At 32.4% G+C, this 11,596-nt stretch overlaps 1 protein-coding gene across 1 annotated transcript; it reads right to left on the reverse strand.

The window, feature by feature from the left end:
* Nucleotides 1–773: 773 nt before the first annotated feature.
* SCR (GRAS family transcription factor) lies at nucleotides 774–5,027 on the reverse strand. The gene is made up of 2 exons (XM_068631346.1): nucleotides 2,213–5,027; nucleotides 774–1,618 (listed from the first exon to the last, which is right to left on the reverse strand). Exons 1-2 carry the CDS (start codon nucleotides 4,234–4,236, stop codon nucleotides 1,159–1,161), a joined length of 2,484 nt encoding a protein of 827 aa, XP_068487447.1. The 5' UTR covers nucleotides 4,237–5,027; the 3' UTR covers nucleotides 774–1,158.
* Between the last annotated feature and the right edge of the window lie 6,569 nt (nucleotides 5,028–11,596).

Below are 11,596 nucleotides of genomic sequence, written 5' to 3' on the forward strand. Positions count from 1 at the left end.
TTTTTACCACTTTCTTGAATACTACCTCGAAAACAGTTTCTTACGCAGGAAGTCCCAATGTTTTTTGATTAATTGTTGTCAGGCTCAAACTTCAAATTTAATGGAGTCTTTCGTCTTTTACTTCGATCTTACCCTCTTCGTAATTGAAGAAAATTAATAAATAAATAATTTAGCTGAATTCACATCATACTAGAAAAAAACAACTCGATGTAATTGAACTTCCTCATTCGCTTTCAATTGTATGAAGTAATATTTGAGAAACCCAAATGGATTAATAACACATCAAACTTTAGATAAAATTTACACGAATATAAAAGTTCACCGCTAGTTTTCAGGACGTGGTTTAGTAAATTTTAATGCACAAAATATATCATTTTGAAGATTGCAATGTTTCCCCGAGAAATAATGGAAGTACCATGTTACTTTAGAATGTGCAGCTTTTGATTTTCCTTTTTCCTGAAACAAAAGATTGTGCTATAAATAAGAAAGAAAAGCACAAGGTGTTCACAAAAAAGACCGTTGAATGTTCCTAACAGAAGTAATGAATGTGGATTCCTCAACAGTGAATTTGTTTTTTATGGTATAGATCTCTTTTAACAGGGCTCCTTGAAAAAAGAAAAATGAAAGTATCCAAATTTAGAATATGCTTTTCCTTCGTGCTATATCACGCGGTCGAAAAGCCATTCAAGTCACTGCTACAAACCAAACTGAACAACCAACAATGGCAGATCAATTTGAGGTAACAAAATTTTACATTAGTGGTAAACTGCAGGTAACACTTGAAACCAACTCTATCCATATAGTGAGAAAATCAGCAACTAACAACCAACCCACTCATTGGGGGTAGCCATTAAAATCAGAATATAATAGTAACATCCTTAGAAGTTCTCTTAATAAAATATACTATTAGAAAAACTCTCAAGTGCTCCCCGAGCAAGAGAACTTTCTTGCTTCATGTGGGGTACCCCTTCAACCATTTGGTCTCACTCTTTCCTATTTTAATTATATCTTCTTTTTTATGTTAATGCTGAAGCAGTACACAGTAGGCAAGAAAAATCACATGCTTTGGGATCACCTAACAATCTCTCGCTAAATTAACAAGGGAGAGTGATGGATGCTACATAGGATTAGAATGAGGCCAACAACAGAAAAAAAAGGCTAATTGTGATGGGTAATGGCAGTGCCACCATGGAAGGGAGGTCTCCAAGCTGAAGCAGTGAGCAAGCAAAGGTCCTTCCAACCAAGTTTAAGGATGCCATTGTCCTCCACCAAGGTATAACCCTCCGATGGGAACATACCAAGTAGTAGACTTGCTTGAGTGGCAGCATTACCAGCTAGAGATATACCTCTAAATCCACACTGCTGAAACTTCTCCCTCCAGTTGTGAAATTTTGGCTCCCCAGTTCTCGATGGCCCCCCAACAGCTAGCACATTGCGAATCTCCCTAGACAATAGCTGCTGCTCCACCACATGCCTCTCCTCACTCTCCTCCCCATAGCTAGACCCGAGAGAGTCAAACAACGCCGAGTAGTAGTGTATGGCTTCGACAAACCTCCCCAAGAATGAACCAGTGTTGCTTAGGTCCTGCTCTACCACTGTCACCACTTTAGGTGCTAGCCTGCATAACACAGGTCCATGCAAGAAATGCAGCATCGCAAATTAGAATAATAGTCCACGCAACGTCTGTAAAGTATCTTTACACAGTTATTCAATTCCCACTTACTATATCCAGTAACTCTTACAATAACTACTTAAAGCTATAACTTTTTCTTGATCTTTCCACTAACTAGCCTTCAAACTCCAGAAATTATACAGTGACAATGTAAGTAATAATAAATACACCACACCCATCACCTTTCTTTCAAAACTTACATATTATATACACTCCACAGTTCTCTTGTTATTTTTTTTGTTTCTCCCCCATTAAGATATGTGCAACAGAGAGTAATTCAAAACGAGACATAATCATTGTTCCCGATCTTCCTTAGAAAAGAAAAGGGCAGAGACATAAAGTGAGTACTAGAGCCTATAAAGGTAAAAAAGGGATTTTTAGGGACTTCTTTCATGAAAAGTACTATGACTATTTCCCTATGTACTAACCCCACTCGGCTTATTTCAACTCCCTCTGGATCATGCAAATTACGCAAGGAGTAATATAAACCCATGCAATGCGTAGAATGAATGAATGAATGGACTAAAACCCTTCACCTACCTCTGCAAGAGCCACAAGGTGTTGGTGTCTGAGCCGGTGACATCATAGAGGGAATGTTGCAACCAGTGAACTGCAACAGCTTCGGTTTTGCTAACATTGAGCCTCTCAGGGTCAAGGTTCCCAACTTTCTCGGCCACTGGGAAGAACTCAAAGGGGAGGCAAAGTTTGTTTGCAAAATCAGATAAACGTTTACCCGTTGCTTCGAGTGCTTCCATGGAAGTACCAAGCCCCGTGAGCCTCACATAAGGGGCTCCACCTGGTCTTGAAGCTAGAATGTAGAACAAACCCGGCCACTGCAACCCTTGCATTATATCCAGATCTATGATGTGCACCCTTTCTTCCCTTTCAAAAGCTTCTTGGATAGCTTGGTTTGCTGTGAAGTGTGAGAACTTCACGAAAGGACTGATACCATTGAACACTTGGAAAGCCGATGCCACCTTGTGACTTTGATGGGTGTGTGGCAAAGTGGCATATATTCCCAGACATGAACTCACCAACCTTGCTGAAATGGCTTCCGAGAAATAAGCGGCCACACGCTGGGCTGATGTGCCAAACGGTGTTGATAATTGGGAAATCTCTAGCAACATCTTGTTGGCGTCTTCTAGATTCTCAGCAGAAACTGCTTCAGCGCACTGAAGCAGCAAGGTGAGGAGATGCAGTCCCTCCTCGTCCTTCTTCTTCTGTTCCCGCAACTCTTCTTTCTTCTTTCTTGTGAGTGCCACCTCAGCAGCACTGTTGGTTGCGGCTAGATCTTCCTCTTGAGGGTGAGGCTGCTTCTCTTGTGGCGGTGAATAATGGGGTGGTGGTGGCGGTGAAGGCAAAGTAACCAAAGAAACTGAAGGGTTACTGTTGGTGTTGGTGTTGTTGTTGCCGTTGTTATCATGGTGGTGAGTGATTGGAGGCACACCCCAATTGGACAACATGTGCTGATTCACAACCACAGCAGCACCTGATGCATCTGTGAAGTGCAAATTAGGAACAATGCCATCCACACGATTATTCATGAGCTTCACTGAGGACACGGAAGGAGGAAGAGGCACCCCTTCTGTGCCTCTTTTGTTTTGTGGGGTAGACTCTGTGAGAAGACGCAACCTGTATTCAAGAATCGTTGCAAGGTTGGGGTTGCAAGGGTATATAATCTCCCTCACGTTGCTGATTAGCTGGGGAATCGAAACACTGTTGGAACTGTGAATGAGATCCTTCAATATACCATCGATCCAACCACTCGTGGCGGCTGAAGTGTCATCCATGGAAGGAGAAGAAGAGGCAACGACGTCGACAATATTTCCACCACTGCTTCTTACGTTGGTGGTGGCGGTGTTGTTGTCTCGGTTCCTTTGGCTTTGAGATGGAAAAAGTGGTAACCCTGAGAATCCACACACTGCAGGCACGGGGTTTTGCTGGTCCTGGCTTTGACTTTCAACAAGTCCTTGGAAATGATGGTGTTGGTGAGCACTGTAGTTTGGAGCAACACCAGAGGAATTGATGGTGGTGGAAGAAGGTAGCAACATAGTGGAGTAGTTGGTTGTGACCGTCACAGTGGGGTAATTTGGAATGGCAACGTTATCTCTTGACGAAATACTTCCACTATTACTATTATGGTTACTATTATTAAAATGATAGTTATTATTATTATTATTATTATTATTATTATTATTGCTATTGCTACAAGTACCTGCGGCTAACGTAGCTGTGGTGGTGGACCCTTTTTCTAAGGATGACATGTTCATGTTGGCGGTGCTTCTACGAGGAAACCTAGGATAATCAGTTGTGGAGGAAGCGTTGTGTGGTGGAGTGACATGAACGTTAACTTGGTCCATCTCAGAAGCCATTCTTTTCCTCACCATCTTTCTATCACAATGAGGCTGCGGCATGTTGCCATGTAGGTTCTGCTGCTCCTCGTTGCTCATGTTGCTAGAGTTAGATGCACTTGTCAGAGGACTAGTAGCACTCCCACTCCCGTTGTTAACATTGCCATCTTCGGTAATGTTCGTGCCACCACTGAACAAAGCGCAAGCAGCCATTTGGGGTTGTAGAAAGTGAGGGGCAATGGAAAACGAGGTGATGATTTGGGTTTTGTTCAGTCAGATCATGGAAAGAAAGCAGGAGAAGGGGAAAAATTTGAGGTTGTTGTGGAGTGTGTCCGTGTGTGTTTGCTTTTTTTGCCAGTCAAATAATTCTCTGGGTAGGGGTGGGGGGGCATGGCTTAAAACAAGTTCATGTGTGTGTTTGTTTTGAATTTTGTAAGAGGGGTTATGGCACGGCCAAAGTTACAAGGAGATAACGTTGTGAAGATTGGGACAGTGGGTATAGGATTCCCATTTTCCCACCTCTCTCCAGCACGATTCTCTATGCCTTTTGGCTTTTGGATGGTTGCAAAAGAGGCTTGTTGGGAGGGATAACACTAGCCACGGCGGCTAGTGGTTCGTCCTTGTGTGGTTTGATTTTATTTATATGTTGCTAAGCATACGTTAGTTTTGTTTGAGATGAATATGAATGTGTTGTGTTGTGTTGGAGACATAGCATAGCATAGCATATGATATGTTAAAGAATAGGTAGCTAGAGAAAGAAAGAAGAAAGAAGATGGAAGCGTGGTAGGTAGTGTGTTATTGCTGTGAGGTGAGTTGTGTTTGAAGTAGCAATTGAAGTTAAAAAATGGTGAAAAGAAAAGGGTGGAAGATGAATGATTGAAGGGTTAGGGATTAAAAAAAGAAAAAGGAAAATAGATGGTGTCGCAAGGAACGAGGAGCAGAGGAAGAGCTGTCAAACCTCAGTTCCCAAAAATCTGAATCGTAGCGTTTGACATTTTGCTTTCAACTGCGGCATCACCAACCAGCTTTTTCCTCTTGACTTCATCCCAATTTTCCTTTTTTTAATTCCTTTTTTTTCTCCCATTAACAATTTTGTCAAACCAACCACTGCAACGGACACATTACTCAAAAGCTGCCACCTAAATCAATACCACCACTTCTTCCCAAACCTTTTTCATTTTTTTCTCTCCTTCCTTTCCATCACACAAACAAAATCAATATCAATCTAATTTCATTTTATAAAATCTTACTTTTTCCATCACAGAAGCAAATTTAATTTAATTTTATAAAATATTACTTTATAAGATAAAATTTGCAACCTAATTATATATTATATAATGTCTTTGTTTATGATTGACTAAAATTTTATAAAATATAATTATACATACCTATGTTTTATATATTATCGAATTATTTCTACAAAGTAAATATAAAAAATAATTCGTCCACTTTTTTTTTACATTTTAACTTCTAACTTGTGAAGCTCGTACACACCTCTTAAATGACGTGTTCGTGTCGGACACACGTATAAGACATCGACACTCGTATGATACTCGTAGGACACGTATCAGGGAAATGTCTAATTCAAAAGCTATTTGTTGAATTTCTGACAATTTTAGTACGAGTCTAACACAATTTTAAAAAAGAAATATACATTCATTTTTAAAACTCAAACTTATTGTATAAATTTTTATTATGATTATAAAAATAATAAACAAATTCTTTTGAACCAGTTATGAAAAACATTTTTATGTTAAAACACAAACTAAAACATACATAATGTATATAAAATTTTCATTGTCAATTTATATAATTCATAATTATATAATATATCAATTTGTGTCCTTAGGTCCTATATTTTAGAGATTATATGTATCTCTGTATCCATGTTTGTGTTTATGCTACGTAGCTTCTAACTAGGATACCCTAATAAACCGTAACTCTTTTATTTCACTTTTAATTTCAGTTGCATTTTTTAAAAAATAAGTCATTTTCCACTACATATACAATTACATATCGTTTATATATATAACAAATTATAAAGGGTAAAAGTGAAAATAATAACTTATTCTTTCGAATGTAGGTTTCGATTTTAGTCCGATTTAAGAAAATATTACTTTTGATAACGAAAAAGTAAATACATACTTTAGATTCTCTTATTACAATACTTAAAATTAAATGTGATTGGAATATTAATTTAGTGGGTTGTTAAGTAAATGTTTATGTGTGGTGTCAATTTATCAGCATCCTTCCATTTAACTTCCTAATCTTTCAATTGTTTATTTGAGGTAATCTTTCAATTTATTTGAGGTCATGTCTGTCTTTTTATCATAATAGTGTTAGAATGTTGGAATTTGGGTTTTTTTTTTTTTTTTTTACAAAAAAACTTGGATTTTTTTTTCTTGTGAACTTTTTTTTCGAAATAATTTATAAACCATTTTTTTAAGTTTTTGTGGAAATTAAAACTTGAGATAAAACAAAGTCTAAGTGAAAGACAATAAATCTTACTATTCTTTTATCTATTTATTTATTTTTATTGTGTATTGTGAGTACTATGAAAGTATAAAAATATATAGTATAGTTTTTTAATATCTTTATATTTTCTCACATTTAGTAACCAAAATCTACAATATATTTATAACTCTTTCATATAATGTTTCAAAAATATATTCCTTAGGATTTTAAATATATACACAAAGGTTTAAAACAAATAAAATAAATATTTTCATCCTCCTTCTTCTCACCGAGGAGTTTTATCACTAGTAACATCATCTAAAGTCAAACAACAAATTTTCATCAAACATCACATTTTAAGTAATTCAACAAACTATGCAAATACAATTCAACTCGTTTATATGACCATTTAACCACTTTCAATTCTCAATCACAACACTTTCATCAACTTCTTCACCTTAAAAATCACTATATAATATTCAAAATCAATCATTTCATTCAATAAATTACTTTACTCTTAAAAGAGACAATCTTGCAAGAAAATTTTAGATTGGTGATCACGTCACCCTACATTCATATCTTCTAGCCTAAGGTTCTATTGAAAATTTAAAACTAGCTTCCCTTCAACTTGAGCAGATGCTCCCTAAGAGCTTCGAACTACCAAAAGTTCAAGGGTAGCCTAACTTGCACACAGAGTCCTGATAAAAAATATAACTATACCACTAGGACTCTGCGCTAACAAAGACTACTTTTATAGATAAAAGCATCACATGCAAGTTTATACTAAAGACAAACCTAACCAGATCAAAACTAACTCAAAGGAAAAGGAGTCAATAATAAACTTACTCTATCTGAGATTTTGATCGGGCAATCTTGTAAAGTTCACTGTCAAAAGTCCAATGGTAGACTCTGATCGTTAAACTGATAAGCGAGGAGGTCATAATCTTAGAGAGAAGGTAGAGAAAAGGAAAAATGAGCTTTTTAGAGAGATAATGGTTCTTTTAAAATAAAATTTGAATAACTGAATTTCTATTTATATAGCCTATTTATTTTAATAATAAAATATTCAAGTGTCATTTTAATTGTACTATTTATACTCTAAGACTAATTTTCTCGATTCTTACAATATGAGAAAGATGAATTGTAAAATTTTGATAGACACTTGATAATTATGTGGAAATGCATGAAAATTGATGGTTTTATGTGAATATTTAAAATTATATTTATATTAGAAGTTTTTAAAAATAGTTAGCCTACCCTTTGATTTGTTTTGTGGTTGTTATATTCAATCTGTGAAGATCGTGTATTTACACGGAGGGAGATAATGTTACCGTCCTCAATGAGAAGTTGGAGGATGGAAATATATATTTTATTTTGAATATTTTGTTTTAAACCTTTGTGTGTATATTTAAAATCCCTATGAAAAAGAATTTTTTTAAAACATTGTATAAAAGAGTTATAAATATATTGCAGATTTTGGTTATTAGATGTAGGAAAATATAGAGATGTTACAGTTTTGCGTTGTCTAGATTACACACTTTTAGATGATTTATATATCAAGATAGTTTTAATATTTTTAAAGTGATTGACAAATTAGATTTTTTTATTTTCTGACTTGTGAAAGTTGGAGACTAAGGTTTAAGAAGATAATTGAACTCCAAGTTTCATGAATGTTGTTGTTCTTTTATCCTTTCATCTTATTTTTCATAATTACATGAGCTTGTAACCATGTAAGTAAGTCTCAACTTCTTATAAATAAATGTCTTTTTTCTCCCTTCAAAACACACATTAATTCACTCTCCATCCTTCTCTTACACTCTCTTATTATGAGTTTTTTTTGTTTTTAAGATATTGTTTAATAGTCTTGTAATTTTTAATATTAGTATAGAAAATTCTGTTATATCTAACACCTTTCATATTTATTATGCAAGTCATGTGAGTATATGATAACTTTAAAAAAATGGTAAGAGGATTTTTCTTACGTAAATTTGAGATGTAGATAGTGTTGGTTTATGAAGTTTAGTAGGCATTAAATTAGTTTTGAAAGATTGAAAACATAAACGAAATTATGCATTGACATTAGTTTGAAAGTGGTTTAAGGAAGAGTGGTTGGTATCGTAAGGAAAGAAACAAGACTTAAGGTGTTCTGACAAGTTTTGTTTGTAAAAATATAAAGAATGATTAGAATATTGTATAGAACAAAAGACTTGGCACTATCAAATCAAAGATTTTGCTGCCATATCTATCAAATATTAAACTCAAAACCTTTCCCTTTCTTTCCTTTTCATCTTAAACTCCACCAAAAACAAATTCAACTATTACTAAAAACCCTAATGTTCACATAACTTTTATATATATAGAATCAAATAATGTGATTTTAATAAGGTGAGAAGAAATCAAGTTCCCTTCTCAAGTTTTTGTGATATTCTTTTTGAAGATGAACTTCGATTAGTTATTAAAACGGGAAAAAAAGTTTATTAATCTAAGAGTTTCTTTCAATATATGTTGTTAGTAGTTGAAATAGTATTATTAGAAATATGTGTTATTCGATTTGGAATTTGTTTCTCTATAACGGTTTTATCATTAAAATAAATTTAAAAAATATTAAATAAAAATTATTTTTAAATTCAACTTCAAATATAATACAAATAAAAATATAATTAAAAATAACTACTTGAATTTACGATTTAGGTTACGTGAAAGGGTTTTCAATTTCAATAATAATATTTAATTTTCAAGTACTTTTTCCACTGTTTAACCATTAAAAATATTGAGAAATTATATATAGAATTAATTAGAGACTAAGTATTATAAAGATTGTAAAGTAAAAGTGATTGCATAAGTATTCCAAACATTATACAAAATATTAGCTAATTATTATTCATTAATCTTTACCAAAAAATTAGTTGATATTTTTACTAAAAAAATAAATATTTGTATTTGTAAGATTGGAACATCAAGCAAACCTTGCTTAAAGAAATTGAATTTAATAGTATTCATACCCACTATTTATTAGTGTTAATAGGTTAAAGTTGACCACCTTAATTTAAAAGTAATATTATTTTGTAAAGGGTGGTCCTAGAAGAATCTTGGTTCTTGTTTTTTAAAAAAAACTTACAAACATATTTTTAAAAGTAACTAAATGTGATGCAAAATTAAATTCATTCTCCAAATATTCTCAAAATCCAAGGAGTGCTATAAAATTGATTTTATTCTTTAGGTAAATTTTGACTGATGTCTATCATCAGACAGAGATTCAAAAGGGTTTCCATTTCCAAGAATAATAATTGATTAAACTATAGTTTTAGGAAGGATAAGTTGTACTCACATTGACACCAATGGAACTTTGGAACACGTCATCATATTTATTTTTCAATCAATATTAAATTTTTATTTTAATGATTTATAAACTTTAATTCTGTCTTGAATTTGACAAAAGATGGGAATATTTGGGTCTTAATATTCTAGGATCAATTTAGCCCCAAAAGTTTACCCAAATTATTGAAAACGTGATTAAGAAAAACGAAAAACGTCTTAGAATACATAGCATAAGTAAGTGCTACATGTGTTTTTTTAATCTACGTGCATTTTAGTTGAAAAATTCTGTGCAAAATATTGTCCCACTTTCTAATCTATATTCGAATTTTTTTAAATTATAATACGTGAGATAAAATATTTTATTTTTATTTATTTATTACAAATGATTTATTTATTTATTTTACTTTTAGAAGTTTTTTTTTTAGATTTTGAAGTGAATTTGTTTTTGTAATATATGATTTAGAAGGTAATAGAGTTTAGGGTACTTTATTCGAATTTTAATTTGAATAAGTTTTTTTTCAAATTTCAAGTTTTTTGTTTTTGTCTTGTATGGAGAGGGTTTTGTTATTGGAAGTATGATTTGATAAAAAAAAAGATGAATATTTGCTCATTTAAGTTTGTAGGGATGCGTTTAAATTTTTTATTGGTTTTTTAGGAAAAATTATAATATTTTTGGCTTTTTCTTTCTTCATATAATTCTTTTTTAAATCATGAAATTTTAAGTTCGAAAAGCTAATTTAGTTACTAATTTGAGTCGATTGAAATTGCATCTCATTTTCTAAGTTATATTAAATTATAGATCAAATATGATGTGAGTATATAAAGATGTATGAATTTGATAAGGATTACAAAATTATTGTTGAGGTTATTAAGAATGAGATTTTAAATCTAATTTAATTTTATAAATCTGATTTATAAGATTATATTTACATCATTTATATATTATTAAATATTATTATTTTTAATTAATGTGAGATCTTCAATAAAGATACAGATTTGAAAAATTGTTTAACTAGTAGCGTGTATTATTAAACTGGTTTAAATAAACCTACCTTAAAAATATTGGATATTATAACAAATTTAATTGTTTTTGTTTAGTTTTGATGGTGTTAAATATTAATGAAATATAATATTTTTATTGAAATGTGTTGTTGTTAAAAAAGTTTTATTAACTAAAATAGTTTTTTAAATACACTAATAAGTAGATTTTTAGAAGTAGATACTCGTATTTAAATATTTCTTCAGCAACAAAATTGATAGTTGAAGTGATATTGAATTGTCATATTCAATGACTTATTTAGATCACAATCAACATGTAATTTACTTAATGTATATTTTCTCACCCGTCAATATCAATTCACACACAATAATTTATTTAAAGAGCCAAAAAAAATTGAAATTGGTGATTACGTGACATTCACACTCACATCTCCTAACCTAGTTTTTATTGAAATTAAACTAGCTTTCCTTACCTAAATTTTAGTAGGTGGACTCACAAATAACTCCAACTCCTACAAAACTCAAGAATAACATAGTTTGCACCACAGGGTTTTGATAAATGATCCAACCATATAACGAGGACTTTAAAGTAACATGAACTAACCCTGAAACTAAAAACACCAACATGCAACATATATTAACTAAATAAAACCTAAAAACTCAAAAACAGACTCAAAGAAATAAGAGACAACAATGAATTTACTCTAATTAAAATTTTGATCGGGGAGTCTAGTAATATTTGTTGTTAAGAATTCAAGAATTCAACATACTCTGTTCATTAATATGATGAGAAAGTTGATCA

Source organism: Phaseolus vulgaris, chromosome 8 (assembly GCF_051622355.1).
Source record: "Phaseolus vulgaris cultivar YP4 chromosome 8, ASM5162235v1, whole genome shotgun sequence".
NCBI classification, from domain to species: domain Eukaryota; kingdom Viridiplantae; phylum Streptophyta; class Magnoliopsida; order Fabales; family Fabaceae; genus Phaseolus; species Phaseolus vulgaris.

What these genes read in the sequence shown, in the direction of transcription:
- SCR (XM_068631346.1), bottom strand. Translation starts at nt 4,236, where the DNA reads ATGGCTGCTTGCGCTTTGTTCAGTGGTGGCACGAACATTACCGAAGAT. An exon ending in ACCTTGTGGCTCTTGCAGAG is followed by an intron (nt 1,619 to 2,212) that starts GTAGGTGAAGGG and finishes TGTGTTATGCAG; the next exon opens with GCTAGCACCTAAAGTGGTGA.